This window comes from Lampetra fluviatilis, chromosome 42 (assembly GCF_964198595.1).
Source record: "Lampetra fluviatilis chromosome 42, kcLamFluv1.1, whole genome shotgun sequence".
Lineage (NCBI taxonomy): Eukaryota > Metazoa > Chordata > Hyperoartia > Petromyzontiformes > Petromyzontidae > Lampetra > Lampetra fluviatilis.
Window position 1 is genome coordinate 2,316,584 of NC_136316.1, and position 26,405 is coordinate 2,342,988.

General features: G+C 48.8%; 1 protein-coding gene across 5 annotated transcripts in view; it reads right to left on the reverse strand.

The window, feature by feature from the left end:
- MROH1 (maestro heat like repeat family member 1) overlaps positions 1-26,405 on the reverse strand; it is a 73,654-nt gene that overhangs the window by 28,499 nt on the left and 18,750 nt on the right. For 4 of the 5 annotated variants that reach the window (XM_078875675.1, XM_078875674.1, XM_078875677.1 and 1 more), the window contains exons 13-23: positions 23,773-23,886; positions 22,492-22,636; positions 20,652-20,692; positions 19,086-19,227; positions 17,892-17,941; positions 17,649-17,756; positions 16,165-16,284; positions 15,942-16,064; positions 13,746-13,892; positions 8,913-9,035; positions 22-101 (exon numbers count right to left, since the gene is read on the reverse strand). In XM_078875675.1, coding sequence (XP_078731801.1) covers positions 22-101; positions 8,913-9,035; positions 13,746-13,892; positions 15,942-16,064; positions 16,165-16,284; positions 17,649-17,756; positions 17,892-17,941; positions 19,086-19,227; positions 20,652-20,692; positions 22,492-22,636; positions 23,773-23,886 — 1,193 coding nt within the window. The remainder of the gene's footprint in view (positions 1-21; positions 102-8,912; positions 9,036-13,745; positions 13,893-15,941; positions 16,065-16,164; positions 16,285-17,648; positions 17,757-17,891; positions 17,942-19,085; positions 19,228-20,651; positions 20,693-22,491; positions 22,637-23,772; positions 23,887-26,405) is intronic. The other variant, XM_078875678.1, reaches the window with a different exon arrangement.

Sequence of the window (26,405 nt, forward strand, 5' to 3'; positions counted from 1 at the left end):
CCTCGTGCGTGCGAAGGATACACCAGGTGAGAGCACGCCGTGAGCGCGGTCTGCCTGACTAGTGTGGACAGGGAGCTGCTCGGCTCAGCTTTGATCATCTCCTGCACATGGAAGAGACGGGGGGGGGGGGGGGTAAAGAAGAATAGGGTCACATTGAACCACGATTGTTGCGAGCTCAACGCTACACCCACTGCGTAGGTTTTCACGGTTGTGCTGTATAGCTCAGTTTCATCGTGGCGTGGTTTCGAATGCAGCAAGGGTTTTTATTTGTATTAACCCGTGTAATTTTCAAGCCCATCGTAAGCTCCTCTTCCTCCATCCAGGCGTGGGACTGGCATGGCTCATTCAACAAAAGACGGCTATAGCAAAGGTGTAACCTTCCTAATAAGGGCTGGACGTTGGGAGGTGCTTTACGGAGCCATGGACAGGAACAAACGGCGGCGTTGGACTGCCCGATGTGCAGACGTGCACAGGACGGACTATGCACCAAGCGGTTGTAATGCACGTGGTTTGGCATGACAGCTCCATATGCTGGGAGCTTGTTTAGGAAATGGACCTTCTGAAGCGTAGTTTTGGGTAATAGCAGGGAATGAAGATTCTCAAATCTTTTCAACGCAAAAAAAAACCTTTTGTGTGGCAAGAAAAGAAAAAAAACCTCTCAATTGCTCGCGCAAGAAAGGCCCAGGGAAGGTGTAAATGTTACTGCGATACAAGACAGTGTAGCCTTGAGACTTGAAAGGTCTGCCAATCGATGGACGTAACATTATTTTATTGCAGCGTTCAAATAGTAGCCGTATCTCTTTATTTATTTATTGCTGACCCGAGTCGTGACCCCCCCTCAATGGGAATGAAACCTCCTCCTGGGTGACACTACTCACGGTGAGAAATTCTGGTTAGAGACCGGCTGCTCAAGACCAAGCCACCCTGAATGCACCTGATATCGTTGGATATCAGAAGGGAAACAGGACTGAGAGTCAAGTTTAATCTTGGATGGGTGACCAGCAGTGCTTGCTAGGTGTTGTAGGTTGGGGGACTGTCACGTGCCCAGGTAACACACTGAACAGCCTTATCCAGCCCACCCCAGCTCAACAGAACTGAATGTGTGGCCGTCTCAATGGGTTGAGAATGCGGCTATCCCGACAGGCAGCAGTGTCTGCTGGGATGGCAACATTATCTCAACTCTCTGAGTCGGTGGCCTAGGATGACAACATCGCCACACATTCAATCATCTTGAACTGGTGGTCCGGATAAGGCTGAGAGCTTTTATACATGTGTAGTATTCTTGAATGAGGCAGAGACTTCGTAGAGGCCACACGCTTTTATTCCAATAACACTAGTCCTCCGGACTCACTGGGGGAACAGCCCAACCACACAACCTAGGGAGGTACAGCCTCCGGCTCTCTTCTCCTTACTCCCCTTCCCTAGCCTACAGCTACCCAGTTACTCTCCTTCCCTAGCCTATAGCTACTCAGCCCACTCAGTCCCAGCGGGGCGGCATCCTCGAGGCTTGGGGGTCCAGGATCTCCGGCCGCACCTCCTTCAGCTTCTCCTCAGATTGACCCCCTCCGCTCTCCGGGAGCCGTCTTATATCTCCTCCCTCTGAGGGGCGGGGGTGTCTCGGGGCCCTGGCTCTCGCCAGCCCCCTCCCCTCAGAGCGGTTCCAACCACCTCTCGTCCCTGCCGGTCCGGACCGGTCCAGACCAGTACGTACCTCTCCCCTAGCTTGTGTGACCTGTGTGACCTGTGTCAACCTTGGTGTCAACCTTGACCACGACATCACCCCCCCCTACACAGCACGCAGCCGTCCCGGCTGCATCACTATCCACATCCCAACCCTAACTCGCGAACCAGGAATTCTGAACACGACAAGAACAATGCGTGAGCCTCAACACAACAGTAACAACAACAGAACAGCAACCACAACCGTCCCCAATAATTTACCCCAACCCCCCTGTACACAAGAACACCGCGGACACACCACACCAACGAACAAGGTGACTCGAACACCCAGGCTCCGCGAGGAGGCAGTGTGTCTGCGACAGGTCTCAGGAGAACCTGAGACCCTTCGAACGAGTCCGTGTGGCGGGTCCATCGCCAGAGGCCAGCGTTCCTTGCGGAGGGTCAGGAGGGCCCAAATGACGGGCGTCCGGCACGTCCCGAGGCCCCGGGGACAAAGCCCGTGAGCCGTCTTCCTGCTGGACAGGCGGCCGGCTCGCTTCCCGCTCCTCCGGTGAGGCCACCCTAGGTGGACTCACACCTGCAGCATCCGAAAGAGTGGCAGGGGGTGTCGGAACAACAAGGGGGTCGCGAGGCCCTTCCCCCAACCTGCCGGACACGTCACGCGGCCGGCCCCTGCGAGATGAAGATGTGTGAGTGCGTGGTGTGACATAGGGCTTCAGGCGCGAGGGGTGCACGTACCAAGAACGCCGTCCGCACGCGACCCTAACACACTGGTCCCGAACGACCCGAATAATGTCGACCGGCCCCCGCCAGGGCCGCAGCAATTTCGATGACGTTGACAGCGGCACCTGCGGGCAGTGCAGCCACGCCTTATCCCCTACCGCCCATTTATACCCCGTAACCCGGCGATCATACAGACGCTCATTGGCCCGTTGCCTTGCCCTGGAATTTTCCTGCGCGGCCACCCTCGCCTCGACCAACTTCCGAATATTGAACTGAGCGTGTTCAGACAGTTTCGAGCGAGACGCCGCCGACTGGACCCGCAATTGCACCTCCATGGGGGGGTCGACATCCCTGCCGTACATTAAGTAGAAGGGCGAATAGCCCGTGGCCGCGTGAGGCGCCAACCTATATGCGGCCAGAACTCCGGGAATCCTCAGGTCCCAATCCAACTGTGTGTCGTCTACCTGATGACACAACATAGAGGTAATGGTCCGGTGTAGACGTTCGACCATACCATCGGTCTGCGGGTGGTAGGGGGAAGTCCGGACCTTCTGCGTGCACAAAAGGTCACAAACCTCCCGCAGAAGATTGGACGAAAAGTTATTTCCCTGGTCGGTTAGCAGCCGTTCCGGGGCGCCCTTATCCAGGACGTAGCCCTGGAGAAACGCCTCCGCAATGGCTGCCGCCGACTGGTTGGGGAGGGGCCAGGCCATAGGCCAACGGGTGAAATATTCAACCCCAACCAGCAGGTACTTATTACCCCGAGCGGTGACAGGGAAGGGACCCAGAATGTCAAGGGCCACCAGCTCGTTAACCCGGGACACCTGAATGGACTGAAGGGGTGGGCAAGCCGCCCTAGCCGGGTGTTTCCGCCGCGCACACTGCGTGCAACTATTCAAAAGGTCGGCGACATCGCGCGCCATTCCCGGCCAAAAAAAATCCAATTGCAGTGTAGCGAGCGTTTTGTGAATACCCAAATGCAGGATGCGTTCGTGCGCCGCCCACACGGCCCTGCCCCGCAGAGCGGTGGGGATGACGATTTTGTAACGCCCCGAGCTGGCGTCCCATGACATGAGGAGACCCTCCCGCAAGCTGACAGTACCTACCCTTCCCTGACAATCTCCCCCTCTCTCCGCACGACGGCGTAACCTGAGGAGGGAATTGTCTTCCATCTGGAACCGTCCCCATTCGTCCAGAGGCAGATCGAGGAGCGAGTCGCGAGCGACCAACACCTGTGAGTCCCCCTCGGTGACAGGTTCCCCATCGACCACCCCTGCTGCCGCCGCCAAGGGGGAAGCCGGAGCGGTACTCGTGGCCGATTTGCATCTCCCCGAGCCCATAAAACACGCGCACCCATCACCCGGAGGGAGGCGTGACAAGCCATCCGCGTTTGAATGTTGTGTCCCCTTCCGGTACACCACCGTGAACGTGTAGTCCTGTAGGACCTCAAGCCAACGTGACAGCTGGCCGGACGGCTGGTCTATTTTCAACGCATACTGTAGCGCGGCGTGATCTGAACGAACCGTAAAATGCCTACCGTATAGGTACGGTCGATATTGTTGAACAAACACGACAATCGCGAGCAGTTCACGGCGGGTGACGCAATAACGTTGTTCTGCCGGAGACAGGACTCTACTGCCGTAGGCAACGACCCGTTCGACCCCGTTGACCACCTGCGAAAGCACCGCGCCGATGCCGGTATTGCTGGCATCGGTGTCCAGGATGAAGGGCAATGTGAAATCGGGATAGCATAAGGGAGGAGCTCGGACAAGGGCATCGCGAAGCGCCCTGAACGCCCTGTCTTCCTCTTCCCCCCAATGGAATTTAGCCCCCTTAGCCGTCAGAGCATGAAGGGGTTTGGCGATCGTCGCAAACCCCTCAACAAACCGGCGGTAATAGGACGCAAAGCCTATAAAGCTGCGGACTTCCCCCACAGACGTGGGCGTGGGCCACGTTCTTACACAGTCAGTTTTAGCAGGATCGGTGGCTATACCCGTAGAACTGACAACGTGGCCGAGGTACCGCACCGATTCACGCAACAGAAAACATTTCTGAGGCTTAAATTTAAGGTTAGCCGATCGCACTCTGAGAAATACAGCCCGCAGTCTGTCCAGATGTTCCTCAAACGTACGGCTGAAAATAATCACGTCGTCCAGATATATAAGACAAGAGTCCCACTGCAGGCCAGCGAGGACCAGTTCCATCAATCTCTGGAACGTCGCTGGAGCTGAGTGCAATCCCATGGGCAACCGATTGAACTGATAAAGGCCCTGTGGCGTACGAAACGCGGTCTTAGGTTTGGAAGCGTCATCCAAGGGCAGTTGCCAAAACCCCGACAAAAGGTCCAAGGTTGAAAAATACCGTGCCCCCGCCAAGGCATCGAGCGACTCGTCCATGCGAGGGAGCGGATACGCGTCCGCCAGCGAAACCTTGTTAAGCTTCCGAAAATCCACACAAAACCTCAAACTGCCATCATGTTTTTTAACAAGCACAATCGGCGCACCCCATGGGCTGTTGGAGGGAGCCACAATGTCAGCGGCAAGCATGTCATTCACTGCCAACCGGACATGTTCCTTCTCTGCCGGACTCAATCGGAACGGATTTTGCCGAATGGGAGCGGAATCTCCCGTATCAATGTGGTGTTTCAATAGATTAGTGCACCCAACATCGAATTTGTGTTTGCTAAAAACATCGGGAAATTCACGAAGCAACATGCGCAGCTTTAATCTTTGTGACTCTGAAAGATTTTCAGCCCCTGAACAGAGAGAATCCATCCATGCCTCATCGACACCCACCTGCGTCCCGAACGCCGGTGCCTCACCGACATGAGCCGCGACGGAGTCAGTGTGCAGCGGCAGCGACGCATGTGCAATGACAGCCCCTCGGTGCACGACCTTCGTCCGCAACCCCGCATTCAGCACCTGAATGAAGGGCTGTCCATCTCTAGGCACAAGCGTTTGTGCACCCACCAGGTCCAACCCTCGCTCGGTCGTATTGGAAGGAGACAACAAAACCCCCGACGTAGCGTCTGCCTCCAGTGGATTGCGTAACTGAAGCGGTATTAGCATCTGCGCACCCGGCGGAATCCGCACGGTTTCAGACGCCATAGCCGGAACAGTCGTGCAAGCTGTGCGCAGCCGGTTTGGTGAGGGCAGAAACGCCATCCGGCGGCCCGAAGGAAGCTCGATGCAGCCTTTGTCAATTAAAATTTTGATGGGCATCCTCCCCAAGAAGTCCGTACCCAACAAACAGGGAACGGCCAAGGCATCGGAAACCAAAACGGGACCAGATAATTTAATGTCGCCAATACAAATTTGTGCAGTTATTTGGCCAATAATCCCCAGGGAACCCCCATTCGCCGCAAAGCAAGGGACGGAGAACGGGGTGAGGGCCTGACATCTCTTTGGTAACACGTTGTATATGAGGTCTGAAATTATAGTAGCCGAAGCTCCCGTATCGACCAGCAATCGAAATTGAATTCCCTCAATATCCCCGAGAATAACCGACGAGCCCGTCGCCGCGGCCACGACCCTGTGGGCCAACTCGGACCACTGAACAGCGCGAAGTGGCCCCCGAACATCAGCCGCGTTCCGCTCCCCCCCCCTCAACGCAACGCGATTTAGTGGCGCGCCGATTGGCGGTGTATGCGGTGTATGAGATGTGGGCAGGGACCGTGTGCGTGAGGTGTCGCGACATGCCTGGGGTTCTTGTGGAGCGGCCGGTGGACGGGCGGACGATGGTGGACGACCCGGAGCTCGGCGCCGGGGTGCTGGGCAACCCGATGCCAGGTGACCCAGCTGGCCACAGTTGTAGCACGTGACGCGAGCCCACGCCCGCGGGGATCCGTGTCTCCTCCGGGTTTCCCCTTGGCGAGGCCGGTCGGCCCCCCTCCAACTGGCGGCCCGCTGCGACGCGAAGGCCTGGGTATCCGGGACCTCGTCAACTCTTGCAGCGGCGCACGCCGCCACCTGCCCATCCCGCTGGAGGAGCAACTCTGTGTGTAAGTAATGTGCCGCCCCCAGCGAGGAAAGGTTAGCTTCATCTTTGACGTGGACGGCAATCCTCAGTTCCCGAGCCAGCAGCAGCAACTTCTCAAGCACTATGGAGTCCAGGCCCACATCGTCCATTCGAGGATAGGCCGCTTGAGCCAACGCCATCAGTGCACTCTGATAGGCGAGGGGTGTCTCGTCCGCCTCCCTCCTCCGACTGGCGAAACGATGTCTTGTTTCGGATGGAGGTCCATACACTAAGGCCATCCGATTGAGGGCCTCCTGCAAGGTGGAGCGCTCCCTCCGTGGAATAAGGAGGAACGTGGCCAAGGCCACGTCGTCCAAGGCGGAAGGCAGGGCTCGGAGAGCGATGTCGGCAGACCACCCAGCCGTCTCGGCATTTGCCACGAAACGGCGTGAAAAAGCAGCCCAGTCCCCCCCCTTTGCCGCGAAAACCTGCAGCGAAGGCAAGCGCTGTTGCAGCGCCGGGATGTAGTCCCCCCTTGAAGACAGCAGCGTCCCAAGTGCAGTATTTGAAGCATCTTCCGGCGGCAAAATATCCGACCAAATCGGCGGGCACCTACCCGAAAACTCTGCTTCTCCCGATGTAAGGCCGCCGATGCCGGATGTGACGCGAGTCACCTGTGCCCCATGACCTCCTGGGCGGGTGACGTCATTTCCCCCGGAAGCGGTGACCCCCCCGGCGGAAGTGACGTCATCTCCGGCGGCCGCATTCCCAGCGGAAGTGACGTTTCCCCCTCCGGAGGCGATGTCAAAATTTTGCGCGGGAATGGCGCGTTTCTCGGCGGGAACCCGTCCCATCCTCCGGCCTGGTTCTCCACCCGGTGCTCCCGCTCCCCCCAGCGTGAGCTCGTCGAGGATGGAGGCAGCGGCATGGAGGAGATCGGCCAGCCGGGCATGGGCCGACTGGATCGCCCATCCCGACGTCGGCGGACTCCTGGAGGGCCCCGGAGAACCCGAGCCCGCCCCTGCAGACCCGTCCCCCGGAAATGGCGCTCCCGACTCCGGCTCAGCGTCGCCCTCGACGTCCTTCTCCTGGCCCCTGGTGAGCGCTTTCTGTCTTGTTTCCATGTTGGCGAGGTTCGTTGGCCGCTTCTAACACCAGTTGTAGTATTCTTGAATGAGGCAGAGACTTCGTAGAGGCCACACGCTTTTATTCCAATAACACTAGTCCTCCGGACTCACTGGGGGAACAGCCCAACCACACAACCTAGGGAGGTACAGCCTCCGGCTCTCTTCTCCTTACTCCCCTTCCCTAGCCTACAGCTACCCAGTTACTCTCCTTCCCTAGCCTATAGCTACTCAGCCCACTCAGTCCCAGCGGGGCGGCATCCTCGAGGCTTGGGGGTCCAGGATCTCCGGCCGCACCTCCTTCAGCTTCTCCTCAGATTGACCCCCTCCGCTCTCCGGGAGCCGTCTTATATCTCCTCCCTCTGAGGGGCGGGGGTGTCTCGGGGCCCTGGCTCTCGCCAGCCCCCTCCCCTCAGAGCGGTTCCAACCACCTCTCGTCCCTGCCGGTCCGGACCGGTCCAGACCAGTACGTACCTCTCCCCTAGCTTGTGTGACCTGTGTGACCTGTGTCAACCTTGGTGTCAACCTTGACCACGACACATGCAATACTGCACACCTCTGTGTGTTACCCTTTGGTTCTTTCGGTAAAGTCACGTAGGTATAAAATAAAATAAATTAATTTAAATCACTACGTTTCGATCGCAACACAAGCGACCGTCATCAGGAGGAACCGATACAGCAGGACAACTACTGATTTAGGAATCAGCGGAACCGATACAGCAGGACAACTACTAGTTTAGGAATCAGCAGTTGTCCTGCTTTATCCCTGCAGTTGTCCTGCTGTATCGGTTCCGCCGGATGACGGTTAATTGTGTTGCGATCGAAACGTCGTAATTAAATTTATTTTATACCTACGTGACTTTACCGAAAGAACCAAAGAGTATGGATCCCTGCAGTCACGAAAACTTCAAATCTACCTCTGTGTGTGGTTCAATCTATTTGAATTCCTTTTTTTGTGATTTACAAAGTTGAATTACCGTGTCCTTTAGGCAATGCTTCCCAATTTGGCTAGTGTTCTAAAGGGCAAGCCCGTAATCGCAACATAACATTACACTAAAGTGTAATTTGGAATGCATTATCTAAGTGAGAGCCGACCCCATGTTATACAGACAGACGGATGGACAGTGCTCGGGCATTATCCTGCGATGGAATCACACCGATCTTGCTGATACGAGTCAATCAATTTAAGAGGGCGTGTCACATCATTACTCGATCCACGTATTAATCGGTCGGCAATGAATTGACAGCGATTAACCCGCAAATTACGATTAAGCCGGTATTTTTCTATATCCATTTATTTTGGATCGACTGCGCAGATTCGATGCAATTCATCTCGATTAACAATCCACAACACCATACGTGGGCAAATCTCCCATCGGCGATTTTGTCAGAGGTACGGTTTCACCGTTTCAAAGCGCCGCTGCTCACCTGCATGAGGTGAAGCAGCTCGAGTTTCTTGGCGAATTGGAAGGCGGAGTGCAGGTTGGAGGGGTGCACGGCCTGGGCGATGAGCGACACCGTCTTGATGAGACTCAGCTTCACCGTCAAGTCCTTCGACACACGGGCACTCGCGTCAAGCGGCCGCCGATGTTGAACAGGAGGACGCGCAAGAAAATAGAATGGAATGCTTTTCGGAGTTGCGGCACCGCGCAGATTTGTTTGCGGTTGTGCTGTAAGAGCTGTCGCGATAAGCCACTTTGTTGAGCTGTGATTTGTGGCCAGGTCGCTTCTGAAAAAGAAGCTAATAGCTCAGTGGACTTCACCTGGTAAAATATAATAATTGTTTACTTATAAAAAATTGTATTTCAATATTTTGTGATTTGCTTATCTCCTATCGTGTTTTTGTATTGTTTGTTGTTGTAATTTCCTTACCCGCCCCTACTGGACATCTTTGAAAAAGAGCTGTATAGCTCATCGTATTCTGGCAATATAAATAAAGATTCTGATTCTAATCCGATTCTGTCGTTTCGCAAGACGTGCTGGAAGCTTCGGCACACATCGCACCGAACAGCATGCGGTAACAAGCCAACAACACATCGGAGAGCTTTTGCACATTGTTGCAAGTTTCTGCCGATTATAAATGACAATTTGTCCTATTGGCGTTGTGACGTGAAAATTTCCATTTGGAACTCGTGCAGCTAGCAGGCGCTACCACTCTGCGTCAAAGATTAGCCCTGGAAGCAGACCACAAGGCTCAGAATATTAAAGTTTCCTGAAGCTACTCTAAAAGTCATCTTTATCCACAACAGGACAACGCATCTCTCCGTGCTACGCAAAAGTGTTTGTCGTACGAGCTGGAACAAGCCAAATTGAAAAACCAAATTTCAATACGGTGGTTTTTGTTTGCAGTCACTGGTGACCGGGCTGGGCAACTTCCAACTCCCAGCACTTGAGGAGAACCTGGATTTGAACTCGGGCTCTCAAATTGTGCTGACACAGTGCACCGAATATTGGTTCAACCCCTGCCCCCCCCCCCCCCCCCCACTTTTGCCAAAAGTCTCTCCTCTTGCATAAATGTACCAGGGCTGTTAATGCTGGGCCATCCGACATACGTTTGAAACTCCATTTGTGAATAAACAGATATTGAATGGACGGATATAAATGTTGACGGTAATTACGGAACTCCAGTCCGAATCGCCGTGACATCACGAACTAACATGCCAATGACAAGTCTCCACTGGTCTACGGTGACGCGTATGACAATGATTTAGAGCCATTATTAGCATGAAGGAATATTAAAACTTGCGTCTTACAGCCTGGTACACCGCCTAAGTTTGTATCTACAATAGATGTTTGTTTGATTGGCTACGTCTTCCTTCAAGCAGACAAACTTCATCGCCGTAACGTCAATCAACTTGAAGGACATCTCCATTGAGGTTTACGAGCTTCCGTGAAAGGGCGTGGGGGAAGGCCCCTCGATGACCGTAGCCCTTAAGAGCAGTTCTGTGAATGTAAGCTCACAAAAGGTCGCCACGCCATCAAAGAGCATGGCAATTGGTGACCAGCGGTGGCAACGGTGCTCGATTCCCAGGCCACGGCTAACATCAGCGGTGAGTGATATCTGCAGCGGTCTCGCAGAGCGTCCAATACGTCAACCCCGCATTGACCAGCCTCGTGAAAAATGGTCAAATTATCCATCCAGCATGGCATGTGATGACATCATCCAGCAGTGAATTGTCAAGGGGCTAGAAGTTCTTGACTTGAAGCTTTCTGCAGGAATTCATATTCTTGGGTCTTTCGGTAAAGTAACGTAGATAGGTTAAAATAATTTTAAATTTTTGCGATTTTCTTTTAACCTATCTATGTGACTTTACCAAAAGACCCAAGAATATGGACTATAAGTTATTGCTATAATATATAAAGTTATACCGTGTAATGAAATGTCCCATGTTTGAGCCTGCACTGCTTTCGCAATAACATTTATAAAACAGCGCAGTTAATTTTCACCAACGTTGTACCTTTGGCCCCCAAATTTTTTTCAAGTTATTTACAGGCCCTGCTCATTTTAAACAAACCAGTTGCAATTTGAGTGTATTTCTTATTTCTCCAAATTTGTTCTAAAGAAATGGCTACCGCAGAGCGGCAAACATCATGCTCCTTCCAAAACATTACATTATATGTAAGTGATGTACATCGATGGTGTCGATACAACAATGCCTGGGCCAATTATGTGCCTCCCGATTGGTCTTATGAGCAGGACCTTAAACCACCCTCCTTGGATTTTTATGATTGTGCTTCATTTGCTATCCGATGTGTTTTCTGGTTTGTGCCACACGTTGTTCGGCGTGACATCTTCTTTACCTTTCGCTCCACGCTGCTGGGAGATTCTTCCCGAAGACATCAGAGCCAACAACGCGTGGCACAACCCGAAAACACTTGGGAGAGCCGGGCCTTAAAACCCATGAGGTGGGGGACCAGGTCAAACCAAGCCACGTTTCCCAGACCTTCTTTAAAACATTTTTTTTACAAACATTTTAATTTGAAATTCACCAGCAAGGATACTCAAACATAAAAACCAGGACCAACACCCTCATTGAAGATTTCAGGATTTTAAAATGATTGCGAGCAACCCAAATTTCCCAACCAAAAGTTCCCAAAAGCAGGCAGCGCTTTTCTGAAGTTTTTCAGCTCTGCATCACGCGCTCCTCAGCCTGTGGCGACTTTGTGCGATGGACCATCAGGCTCGACAGGCACGAGGGGAGATTGTTGTAAAAGGAGACGGACAGGTACTCGGCAATCTCTTGCCGAAATCTTTGACGGCGATTGCCCTGCCACACTCTTGGTGAATTCTTTGTAAAAGTTCAGATGTGCGTGTGTGTGAAACAGCCGTTTGACAATGTGGCTTTTACAGCCTTTCAATCAAATACTCGAAGGAAAAAATGTCAAGTTCGGCTTGAATACTTTTACATTATCTTCGAATCGGTTCCATGGTCAGAGCTCTCTATCGAGTTTTAAAGTAAGTTTTAAAACATGCGCGTACGTAAGCGTGATGCATAACAGAAAATGGATGAGAAAAAGGACATTTTCCCCTGTGTATAGACATGGCAGGCGTTCGTGTAACCAGTGTGCTCAGAATGTTTGAGTGAGGACCTTAGATAACCTTTGACCAGTTTAAAAAAAGACAAGGCTGGGTGTTTCATGGAGACAAATGTATTTAATTTTGCTAGAATATTTCTAAGCAGTGGGTGGCTTAGTTAACATCATATAAACTCACTATCACTGTAGGCACCCTACACAATGATTGAATGAATGAAAGACGCCATGCAGTGCATTCATTATTAATTGGCTGGACAGGACTGCGTGACCTACGGAGTAACGCAGTACCATACAGTAAACATTTCCATCGCAACAACGGAACGCAGGGTCTTTAGTTCTCGTGTAATAATCCCATTCGATTGCCGTCATTTAACATTCAAAGCTTCTGTAACTTGTGCACGCAACGTTGCAACGCGTGCGTGGAATGAACAGCCAGCCTGGTTTCTTTTTTAAATGTCAAAGCAGCGAAGCGCTCGCGGCCGCAAATTCACTGCTGCAGCGAAGAGGACAGGATAGACCCACAGCGCCCCCTGCTGCGCTGGGAGGAGAACACCCAGGGACGATGGTAATGCAGTTACCGTACCTTCACGGCCACACCAATCCCGAGGATCTGGTTACAAGGCGATAAAGCATCGCGTTATCTCACACAAAACGTGCTTCGCACCTGCGCAGTCAACATCGAGGCACGCGACACCGAGACGGGGTTTTTTTTTTTAATTGTACCTGTTGGAGAACTCAACGGTTTCACGGCCGCCCTCAACTCTTGACTGCCCTCTGCGTCGTGTATTTCATTCTTGCGTTCACCTCTTTGTACTTTGTTTGGTTTTACCCTTGTCTCCGAGCACTATCCCATAATATTCCACCACTATCTTTGGTCCAATGGTGTGTTTATCTGCCTGGTAAATACAAAGTGTTATGCCATTTCACCTTCTAGCCACGGGGGACAAACAAGGAAAAACAACCCTTATTAGTCTTATGAAACTTTTTCCCTTGTGTTGCTCGCCTCTGGGATTCCCTGCACCATCGCCTCTTTTTGCAAGTTCTTATAACCTTGTTAAAATTGAAGAAAAAAACGTGTTACCTCTTAAACACCCAATAGGGGCTGTGTATTGATGGACGCTTGGCAATTTGGGCCTTTGGGCCTTTGCTCGGTAACCGTGATATAAAAACAAGGGGTGGGGGAGGGGGGAATCTGGCTTCATCCGTAACTTTAAATGAAATTCAATAATTGAGAAACAACGTTGCTAGTCCAAGGGGCAGCTTCTGATACAATTGCTCTGCTTACACTGAAGGACAAAGCAGGTGGGGGCGTTAGGGTGTGATCTGACACAATTAAACAGGGTGGGCGCAGCAGTAACACTTGTGCCTCACAGCAATTAGGAGCCTGGCTTCCATACCAAACTCGGGCGCCTTTCTGCGTGGCGTTTGTATGTTCTTAGCCTGTTCAAAGTGGGTTTTTCCTCCAGGTTTCCCCATATCATCGCCCCCCTACTGCGGAGTCTTGTCAAGACCCTCGTAACAAACAAAAAAAAGAGTCAAGAGACTCTTGAGTGAGGGGCTTACCTGGCTAAACAAGCATAACAAATATAAATCATTAATCAGAACCACAAAATGCAGTTACGCAAATCGCGAGCTCGATTAACGACAGCTCCCCGAGCGAGCGACGCCGCAATTTCCCGGCAGACGGTGGGGGGGCTGGGCCCCTGCGGCACGCGCCCTCGGTACCTTGGAGGTGTAGAGCACGGTGACGTTCTTGATGATGGTGGCCTCGAGCCTCGAGGGCAGCAGGGATGCCGGCGCGTACATGCTCACGTAGCCGTAGCAGAGGATGATGGTGCTCCTCACCTTCTCACCGTCTACCTCCGACTTGTCCTTCAAAAACGATTGAAAAAAAAAATATCGTGGTTTGTTCCGTTTGGTTTGGTTCCTTACATGCAAAACTATATTTTAGTAAGAGTTGCTGACAATGTAATTGTTTATCGAGGACAGTCTCGCCGAGTATCAAGACTGTGTTTTTTTACTACCTATGTAGGTCTTTTTCAGAAGCGACCTGGATACAAATGAGAGCTCAACTAAGTGGTTTATCACGTGGAAATTTATAGTAGCCAGTTACTCAGAAGGTCCTCTCGTCAGAAAGACTTCAAGGAGTATTTTTCATTGAGAAAAACTGGGGCATCCAGAGAAAACCTACATGGATAGGTTCGTGAACCCACATGTTGCACTGCCATCTCCTGGCCATTATTGCGGTCCAGTGGATTTGGAGAATTTGACAAAATCTGGGTGAATCCACCAATCCTGACCTCCAAAGGGCTGGACCGCAAGCATGCAACCACCACTCCTAACTCAGCGGAACTACAGACCTGATTTTGAACCTAACGCCCTTGTCAATACAGATCCGGGCATGGTAAATGATTTGACAATGCAGCTTGGTAAACTGAAACCAGGTGAGAAGACGGAAGTAGGTCATAAGGTCCACAGTGCAGCAGTACAGGCCATGATTGTGGAAAAGTGATTTGTGAAGTAAGTCGGCAAAAAAAAACAATTCACACTTTTGCTAAAATTATGCATTTGTAAAAATGCACTTATGACAATATGCATGACTTATTTTTATCGTAGTGATAATGTTACTACTATTAATAACCATTTTATCATAGTTCTATGCAGCTAGCTCTAATGACCAACGATATATGTATATTAACAAAAATCATTACATGGGCTATTTCCTCGCTCAGTTTCATGCAGAGACCTGCTCATTATGCAATTACACTTAGGTGCTCAGAGACCCTGAGACCAGCACATTTGGACAGGAAAAGATCCTTTAATACTACTTGCAAGATTACACAAGTGGATAAAAGGCTGATTGAATGGAATACTTTCAATTACACCCTCATTTTCTTACAACTAAACCAGGTTGGAGCTTAGTACGGCAAAATACCTCCTTTGCAAGGTAACCCTGGTAACCATACAAAACAAAATGTCCGTGGCAGATAATTTTCTATTTCAATGACTTGCAATCACACCGGTACACAATAGCCAAAGTCTTACGAGCAATCATAATATGAATGTGAAGAGTATAACTTAAAACATTTTCATTACGATTCTAACGGTGAGGAAATATGAAAGAAAGATACTTGGAGCAGGATTGATCTGGCGTCAGTCAGCCGACAACCTGGACAACCTTGCAAGGGTAATTCCAGGTGAAATATTATCATAAATCATTAATAATAAACACTGATGGAACCTTGGGAGTATCAAGACTCCAAATAATAAAAAAAACGAACACGAAAAAAGAGATTTTTTTTTTTTTACTCTCGGCCAGGACACTGATGCAAAAGATAAAGACACAGGTTTATTTGGTGTTGATGTGCGAAGACAATGGGGCCCAACACGCATGTGTATGTATAATATAGGTTTTCAAATGTTGTGGATTTGCTCTCCAACACACCGGTGTGCTGTACGAGTAACGATTTGGCATGTTCTGTTTACGTGACAAACCTTATTAATTGGCCGTGTCGGGTGGTGGCAGATTTAACGATGCATTTATATTTACGTGATCTAACCCAAAAAAAAAACCTATATCATTGATGATATTGGTCGCGAAAGCCTACATGTGTATGTATGTTGAACTTTTCCCATCCTACGTAGCCAACCATCCTAATCATGGGTACGGGGGAAGGACAACAAACAAAACGCAAACAAGTGGGTGGCCTTGCGCTATCATGTGGACAGAGCAAGAAACACGGTCGTCCATGCAAGACGTGGACTGATGGTATAGAGGACTAAAATAGACAAACGTCGGTCTACGTTAAGCGATCGCAATGACCAGAGAAAGAAGTCCATCCAGCCTCTAAAGCACCCCACTACGTGACAATTGACAGAAGCAAAGAGCAAGAGATTATAATGGCATTCTCGACGATGTACCTTGAGAAGGTTGAAAATGTTGATCGTTTTCTTAAGAACCTCATTCTTGGCCACTTCCTCCAGCTTGGAAATCGTGTCATCGAGGTGAGCAGAGGCACTGAACCCAATGCCAACAGCCAGACCCTGCCGCACACACAACCAAGTCGCACGACGCCGACGGCACAACAACACGCGGCTACCACTGCTCACGCCCTTTCTAGCGGCGACCAACAACAGCGCTCACCTCTCTCTCTATGGTATCCGTGTGCTTGACGTCGCTCAGCATCGTGTGCAGCTGCGTCTTTACGAAAGTCTTGTTGGTCGACTGCCTGAGCACCACGCCTATGCACTTGTAGAGGAAGCCCTGGCGCACGGGGTCACAATTAAATAAGAGAGTCATCATGCCTTCTGCTCAGCTGCCAGTGTCAAACGTGGGCGCAATGTAGCCCTCTCCGGAAACCTGCGAACATCGCTTCAGTGTCACGCATATCTCTAGAACAGTGATGTTATAATAATGAATCACAATAATTATAATGTCAAGTGTCAATGTTCAAGACACTTTTTAATCAGGAACGTCGCTCCTGCATTGGGAGGTTTGGTCAATTCACTGAACGAGTGTTTGTAAACCTGGGAAAAAAAATCCAAACACGTAAGGGGATAACGCTGAGAGCCCCACACTGATGTATTCAACCCATTGCTGTGACTGTCAACTCCTGACCACCGCACAGCCCAAGCCTACGACACCTGGTATTCACCTGGAGATCGACCATCCAAGTACTAACCAGGCTCAGCTCTCCTTAGCTTCAGAGGTGCAACGAAATTGGATTAATTTGTGTCGATTTACATCTTGACATGAGGCAGCAAACCAAATACATCATAGATCTCAGCCATACACCTTCCCTCACACACCCCCACCCCCGCATGTTTTCAATTCTCTTCATTTAAAATCTCGTTTTGCGGTCCCCTAAAGAGGCCGTAACGAGGGCAGGTGCGAGGACGAGGCGGCTCCGGTGGCACGGCGCGTGTTGAGATCGAGTACAAGCACGGTGCAGTGGCCACGCTGCAGTGGGCACGGTGCAGTGGGCACGGTGCAGTGGGCACGCTGCAGTGGGCACGGGGCATTGGGCACGGGGCATTGGGCACGGTGCAGTGGGCACGGGGCATTGGGCACGGGGCATTGGGCACGGTGCAGTGGGCACGGTGCAGTGGGCACGGGGCATTGGGCACGGGGCATTGGGCACGGGGCATTGGGCACGGGGCAGTGGGCACGGTGCAGTGGGCACGGGGCATTGGGCACGGGGCATTGGGCACGGGGCATTGGGCACGGGGCAGTGGGCACGGTGCAGTGGGCACGGGGCATTGGGCACGGGGCATTGGGCACGGGGCATTGGGCACGGGGCATTGGGCACGGGGCAGTGGGCATGGTGCATTGGGTACGGGGCATTGGGCACGGTGCAGTGGGCACGGGGCATTGGGCACGGTGCAGTGGGCACGGGGCATTGGGCACGGTGCATTGGGCACGGGGCATTGGGCACGGTGCAGTGGGCACGGGGCATTGGGCACGGGGCATTGGGCACGGGGCATTTGGGCACGGGGCACCGCGCAAGTGAGCAAGCCGCGGGATGAAAAAACCACGACGGTGGCCGCCGAGCTGATCAGAGCTGCAAGAAAATCTGCCGATATTGGATCGCCCCCCGCCCCCCCCTCCCCCCACTGACCCTGACTCACCTTCTCTCTGGGGACGCTGCTGTAGTTGGGCAGCTGCTTGGACATCTCCTCCCCAAGGTGACAGGTCCATCCATCGTCGGCAATCGCCTCCAGGGTGCTGGAGAGAAACTATGGCCGATGCAATGAAAGCAATAACTTGTTAATAGCAATAATAAAAATAGGGCATCTATAATATCGCATTATACGAGCGCAATGCCAATAACAGTGACAACTGTGAATGCAGCGGCGGTGTTAACCGGGTACCTTGAGAAGCAGGTCTTCCCACTTCTTCTGTGACCATTGCTCCTCAGACTCTGCCAATAGCAAAATAGCAAAAGCACCTTTGCATTGAGTAGCCCCGGCTTACATCCCAGCATTGCAGTGCCTTGCTCTCCCCCCCCCCTTCCTTGGCCAGAGGTCAGATGCCAGGTGCAGCATGCATCCCCCACCACTGCCCGTCACAAGTATGTATAACATTTGTCTATAGCACTGCCTTAAAAGTAAAACTATTAAATCTGTCACATTTTGGGCAATCACCCTTCTTCAAAGCATGCAAATTGCGAGATCAGAGGCATAGAAACTCTCTGTTTATGCGCTGTGAAGAAAGGCCATTGGCTAAAACGTCTCGTATTATACACTTTTTCTCGTAAGGCAGCATAATTGATGAGTGCGCTGGGTGTTTTACTTGTGTTTGTGCGCCGTTGTCAAAGAAGTATCGCCAAATAATTGGTTTGAATGAGTAAAGCTGTGCATTGTGTGAACAGCAGCACTGGGTACGTAAGGGCACCAGCGTGTGGCGCTACCAACACCACCACCGGCACTCGCTAACGGCGCACTCGCCAGCAGCAGCCCGTGCGCAGGCCAGCGGTGGTGGCGCTACCAACACCACCACCGGCACTCGCTAACGGCGCACTTGCCAGCAGCAGCCCGTGCGCAGGCCAGCGGTGGTGGCCGCTACGTGGATCACTAAATATTTTTTGTGGATCAATGGACAAATCATAAACACTAACATATTAATGCAATAATTTTCGTGCGTGTGTATGTTCCTGTGGGGCACGGTGGTACGCTGTGCTATGAGCCCGGCAACCCAAGTTCCTGCCATCAGCCATCAACAATGCTGATTATCCTCTTCTTGGTTCTTTCGGTAAAGTCACGTAGAAGGGAAGTAATAAAATAATAAAGATAAAACATAATAAAAAAAAATGCTGATTATTTTAAGCGATCCTGGGCCTCTGTTAGGAACCGAGTGAGCCTCCAATGAGTACCTGGTGCAGCGTGTAAACATAACTAATAAGGAAACAATGGCAGCCGAATGTGACGTTGGCCACCTAACCCCCTCGCGTGCAGTGCCACCCTTCATGGTGCTCGCTAACAGCACTTGCCCCAACAGTGTTAAAGGCTAAACAAGGGAATCCTTGTCTTTGCGTGTGCAAGTGCTCGTGCTCATGGAGGCCAAACCTTCCAGGTGCTGGACGAGCTTGGGCACATGCAGGTCCCACGGCGCGCGTGCCGACGGGTGCACATTGTCGGCCATGACCTGCAGCAGCCGGAGAGCTGAGACGCCCCGGTCGGGTCCCTCCCACGGCATCGACGACACCACCTGCATCACCGCCACCGCCGCCACCGCCACCACCACCACCGGTGTCAGCACCACGATCAGAGCAACGCGAACGCACTTGCGGTATTTTAAGTCGATGTTTCGATAAACGTAAATTAAGATTTTCAATATTTTTGGAGGCAGTTACACAATAATACTGGGAATACAATAACCTCAATTTATCGCACTGTGTGACTTGACCCTTCTCAAAGACATCGGCGATCATGGCCTTTAGCTCTCTCCGTGATATTGCTCAAGAACTCTGCATTGTGTACTCTGAGTTGCACACAACTGTTCAAGTTGCTTATGTAACTTTGTTCACCGACTTCTTGTACCTACAAGTTTCCCGGACAAAGCATTTTATACAGTCTCTCTTGTTTTCTCATTACATGTCCATGAAATCTAATTTGCATTTCTCTGATGTTTAATTTTGTTGTTGTACCTGCTATCAATAATACATTTCTTACATTACTCCTTTGCCTGTCCGTGAAACTGTTTTACATTCTTAAAGAACACATTTCTGTTGCTTGTAATTTGCTCTGTGGGGCATTTGTAATTGTCCGGGTTCCACATCCATACAGGAGAACGAACCAGCACATGTAACCCTGCAATATTTAAATTCTTGTTGTCATTAATAAGACGGAAGCTTGTGTTGTCTCCGAAACGTCGTGATTTAATTTATTTGTTTTCTTTTTTAACCTACGTGACTTCACGAAAACTTCAAATCTAGAGTCATTAATACTGTTTGATTTTTCAACACATTAATCACTGCAAAAAAACACAACTACAGTGACGGCCACATCCTTCTGGGAAAGACGTGTTATGTTTATTTCTTCGCAAAACTGTAATTCACAACTACAACACAAATATACCTCACTGCGTTTAGTACCTATGCCAATGTCTATTTCCAGGAAGGACTGAGCCAAAATACTTGGGGATATATGTATGTTGAACTTATTTCGCACCGTACGTATCCAACCGTGCTAATCAGAGGTGCGAGGGATGACGACTAAACACAAAAGGCAGTTTTAAAGAAATTCGTTTTCAATCTAGATTTAAAAGTGCGTAGATCCAGTGGCTTCCTAATATCAGAAGGAAGAGCGTTCCAGATGGCCACAGAAGCACACCTGAACGCGCGTGATGCAGTAACCGCCCTTGTTCGATCACTAGTCAAAAGCCGCTACGAGGATGACCAGAGCTCGCGTGATAGTTTATGTTGGTTCATTTGTGGCAAGCACTTTGTGTGTATTGAGTGCGACCTCCTAATGTGTTCGTTCAGCAACCGGAAGCCAATACAGCTTCGCGAGCACTCGACGGACATCGTCGGATCTTGCAAATCTGGAAGCAAAACTCGATTGAGACGCAAGAGAACTTCCTACGCCCTTCCCTTGGGGGAGGCAGTGGTGTGAGTCGGGAAAGTGCCTCACCAGCAATCGAGTGAGCAGGGCAGGCGGTTTCGGCAAATTTACTGGAAAAACAAAATCAAACACAGCAAACAAATTATGAAATGGCGCAGAGCAAACTGGTGCTACAATGTGGTTGGCTAAGATGCAAACATACACACAAACTATAACGTATTTTATACGCTTTTATTTAACTCACTCTGTCTGTTGTCGTATCCTCAAAAAATATTGCAACTCAATTTTTACCCACTTCCCAACGTGCTATCGCCTGCAAACTTGGTATACCTATGTCATACTGATGACAAGACTATAATCTATCATAAAAAATCAAAAACAAATATTTTAAAACATTGTTTTACACGCTTTTGATAAACTCACTGTCTGTTGTCGTATCCTCAAATCTTGTAACTCAATTTTAACCCATCGACTGAAAACTTGGTATACGTATGTCATACTGGTGACAATACTATATTCTATCATAAAAAAATAAATAAATAATGTAAACGATTTTTTTATGTTATGTTTCGGCTTGGGTCTAATTCTCCACGCTCAACTGACGTTGGCTGTAAATCACCACTGTCCCTTACGTTATGGCAAGCCTCGGGGACACTTCCTGGAGTCGTGGAGTTCTGCCATTACTCGTACGGGACATTCCATTAAAGCGTGTTTTTCAAAAAAAAGTATTTTTAAATATTACTTATCTAAGTTTCTGGCTATTAGAATAAATGTGTTTTCTCTATTTGGCTCTTTTCGATAGTTGCTAGGTTGTGCCCATTGCATGCTGTTTGCTGTCAAATCAGTGTCCACTCTTCATGTGTACTTAAAATGTTACAAAACATATGTTGTGAAGCGCAACAGTGATGGATGAAAGTGTTGACCTTTTAAAATGCGGTAACTATACCAGCTATGCAATGAATCGTCCCCACAGCTATTAAATGAAATTGATTCAGGGCCTCAATGGGATTCATGGCGGCTTTAAGTTAGTTATTTCTTTTTCTATTTTTCAGTCTCATGTGCCATTCTGTTGGCTCAATTAGTGTACATGCAACATTAGTGATGAGTCTACAATGTATAATAAACGTAACATTATCACGCGCATGATTCTATACGTATACCGTGCATGCAATAAAGTATAACAATCGGTTAATTTATGCAGTATTACTTGCCTATTAACTACACTTGCGTTCGACAATAGACCACTGCACTACTCAGCTGCAAAATGCCTATTGTTCATCATCACCCTGGCGGTATCGCTGCAATCCGTAAAGCATCGACTGCCCCCTTGGATTGCTTGAAGGACGTTAACATTCAACTATGACATCTATACAAACTGTTGCTTACATGCCAAACGAAAGAAGATCATCAGACATGATCTATCAACTGTCGGATGAAGGTATTCCCCAATCCGTCGCCAAAAGTAAACATCTCACAGTCTTGATAATTGGTTTTTTACCCTTTTATCTGGCAACAAAACTGACACCTTTTTTACGAGGAGTCATGTTTGCATAGACCACAATACCTGCAGTCATAATGCAAACAAAAAACATAACTCTGATAATGTGTGCACTGTCCTTGAAGTTGATTGGTCCACACCCCAACTTCAAGGACAGTGCATACATTATCAGAGTCATGTTTTTTGTTTGCATTATGACTGCAGGTATTGTGGTCTATGCAAACATGACTCCTCGTAAAAAAGGTGTCAGTTTTGTTGCCAGATAAAAGGGTAAAAAACCAATTATCATATTTTTTACTGGCAAATGAGGTACCAATGGTGATCTCACAGTCTTGTTCCCTCCTGTTCTCGCTGCATCTTCATTCGCCTAGGAATTCCCTGGGGGGGTGTGCAGTGTACATTTATCCCGACCTTGCGTCTCGTAGTTGAGGAGGTAGTCGGGTGCCTGAGCGTCGCGTTTCTTGAAAGCGAGGAAAGCCGCGTTGCGGCAGACGGTGGCCAGCGCCCCCGAGTATTGCAGCGGACACACGAATCCGAGAAGGTACGGCCACAGCACCTGCCACGAGACGCCACCCCGATTCACGGTGCGCCGTGGTGGCAGCGGCCAGCGATGCAAACCGCCACGGGGGCTCTAAGAACCACGTGTTGCTTCGTGTATAGATCAGCGGTTCCCAGCCCACCTGCTTGTTGTGCAACCCTCAACAGACCTATAAATTGTTTCGATTTAAAGCTTTCGTGACTGCAGGGATTCATATTCTTGGTTCTTTCGGTAAAGTCACGTAGAAGGGAAATAATGAAATAATAATAAAATTTTTATCAATTGTTCTTTGCACCCATGATCAGCATATATATAGGTTTAATGTATTAACAAGCGAGATTTAAAATAGATATATATTTTTGCACGCATGTTAATGCCATGTACACGGAAAAAACAACTAAGACATTAAATTAAGATGTTATAACATAATAACAATTAACATTTAAAATAATATATCATTATACTTTTAATGGAACATTTTTTAATCATAACTTTACTGTCAAGTATTAAAAGTAACCTACCATCATGGTGAGTACATGAACCACAGGGAAACACTGGTTTAGAGCAGTAGAATGTTGATTTAAAACAAAAATAAAATTATGCTGATATCCCATTTATACAGTTGCGAGCCGATGCTAGAAATTCGACATTCCTGTGTTTGAGACGAGTTTCTCCACATGACAGACACCACCGTTGTGACTTTCGACAAAGTGGTACTTCTATTCCGGTCCCCAAAGGGGAAGGAAGGGCCGAGTTGACCCCAAATTTAAATAAATAAATATATTCGTTCTATATTTGAAATTTTCGTGACTGCAAGGATCCATACTCGTTGGTTCTTTCGGTAAAGTCACGTAGGTAGAAAATAATAATAAAATAAAATAAAAAAGTGAAAAAAGAACTAAATTAAATCACGAACCAAAGAGTAAAAAATATCTTCCCTAATTTATCCTCCCACTCCGTGCTGATCGCGGGCCAAATATCAAAAGGGGTAAATTCCAAAAAAAAGGTATCAGTTTTGTTGCCAGATAAACGGGTAAAAAACCAAATTATCATATTTTTTACTGGCAAATGAGGTTCCAATGGGTAAATTCCACTCAAGGAGTTCCGTGCCGGGTGGCTTTGCAGCGGGCCAGACCAGGGTCCGGCTTGCTCACCCCGTGTATGTTGTCGATGGTGGTGGTGACGAGGTGCAGGATGTTCTCGGACATTCCCCGCAGCGCTTCGTCCGTCACCTCCTCGGGGTCCGGCGGCCGCGGCTTGCCCTGCACCTTGACGGCAGCGTCACGGTCACCCACCGAAAGATGTTTTAGTACAACTGAAACGGAGGATGCGATATCCGTACCGGTAATTTTTCAATAATGCAATGATATATTTTGACGTAATGATTTCAATCGAGTGCTCAAACACGGTGCATATCAGAAAGTATTTTACAACCCACACGGAGGCACATTATGAAGATAAAGAAAAGGGTGTAATGGTGGCGCAGTGGTTAGCACACTACACTATGAACCCATTAACCTGAGTTTGATATCCAGTCATAACTAACATCGGTAGGGAACTATATCTGAACCGTCCTGGGTCCCCAACCTCATCATGGAAAGCGTCATCAAGTCCCAAAATCATGGGGGTGTTGTGCATCGGAACGTTGAGCAAATTTAAATTTTAGGAAATATTTCGGGAGGAAATCGGTGTGCCTGGAGAAAAGTGACACCTCAATCAAGGAGACAACAATGAAAGGTTCCACGTGGATGGGTTCACATACCCATTTCCAGTGCTGCCATTTCCTGACCTCATTGTAAAGCCCAGGGGGTTAGAAAGTTTTACAAGTCTCTGACCCCCTAACCCTTGCTTCCAAAGCAATTCATTATTGCTGGTGTGTGTATCTCACCACACACACAAACCAGCAATAAACAGACACTGCATGCACAGTTATTTAAGCACAGATAGAATATTCTTGGTTCTTTCGGTAAAGTCACGTAGAAGGGAAATAATTATGATGCATTTTCACATGATTTCAATGATGTGAAAATATGTGTTTAAGCACTCAATGGAGTGCTTAAACATGGAGCATATCAGAAAGTATTTCCCTTCTACGTGACTTTACCGAAAGAACCAATAATATGAATCCCTGCAGTCACGAAAGCTATAAATCAAAATTTCACAGATAGAATGTCATCCCTTTCACACATTTGCTTGCTATAGTATAAGCATTTTGCCATTTTTACCAGTTTGTTCATTAAAAATGTATACAAGTCATATAAATGTATAGGTTGTACAGTAATGTGTTTATTATGTAAAATGAAGCTTTGCCTCTGTATACATATGCAAATTTAACTAATTATAAACCTTTATTCCAACTTTTATGATTGAAACGCAAGTTATTGTATTCGAGTACTTGTGTTCATGACACAGAGTCACATGACGCATGCAAGCCTACAAAAAAGCACATGCTCAAGATGTGATGTAATCGAGTTGGCTAGCAAATAAACCAGTTTAGCTCTTTCCCAATGTCTTGATGTGCATCACAAGTTCTCTTACAGCATAGCGAGCAGCACGATAGCATCAGCTGACCTCCGGCTCAAGTTATTATTAAAATTAAGCACGGTTTATCTTACACAATATTGCGCAACCACAAAACTCACTAGAGGCAAAACCTCTGACCTGACAAGAGAGATCTAGAGGTAAAACCTCTGACCTGACACTAAATATCCACAAGTGTACATATTTGCCGTGTGTATAAGCGTATAAAGCCGCTGTATATATATATGCGCTTGACAGATAACATATTCTTAACATGCGCACTCTTGAACGGCACGTAAACCGACACGATGTTATTAGTATGAACAACGCGATTTCTTTAAAACAACATCGAGTAGGTAAAACTCACAAAATCATACCAGAGTGAACACAAAAGACCTTGCAAAATACACAAGGCAATTCATTTACATTAGAAAATTAACAGTAGCACACAACAAAATCAACAGCTGTGCAAGATTGCTGTTTTGCAGGAGTGGCCCTGCCGAGCGTACACAGTAGGGGGTTGATTTTGCTACTTGTAATCCCAATTGCGTTATTTTAATTTCAACATTGAGATGTTTGGGTTTTGAGCTATGGGAAGAAACCAGAGAACCCAGAGGAAACGCATGAAGATCGGTGGAAGAAAACACAGAAATGTGCCCGAGTTTGAAATTGAACCCAGGTCCTTGCTGTGAGGCACATCGGTTACTCACTGCGCCACCGTGCCACCCCCGAGATGCAATCAACATCATTTATGGTTGTTTAGAAATGGGCAAGTAGTAAAAATAGAAAATGGCAGTGAATATGCGGCTTTGTACGTATGTATGTGAACTTTCGCACCGTACCTAGCCAGTAAAAGACTCATGTGCTGTGGAGCAGTGTTGTGCAATGCATTTCCTGGGGAAGGAAAATGTCAAACTGCCTGACATGTATAGGTTCGCTGTACAGTTTGGTGATATGTGTATCACTCAGAAACACGTGTGACAGGACTATTGCACTAGGCTTATTGCGCCATGGAATGGTCAATGAATGAATGGTCACACAGAAGACGTAGAGACTGAATGGTCAATGAATGATCGGATAAGCCAAAGGAGGAATGAAGGGCCTACGAATGAATAACCACACCAATGGTGAAGATATTTTAAGTGAACGAACGAATGGACACGCCTCGGAGGAGACTGAATATCGAATGAATGGTCACGTCAATGAAAAAGGAGATGCTAAAAAGTCAATGAATGAAATAGACATGGCAAAGGAAGACTGAAAAGTC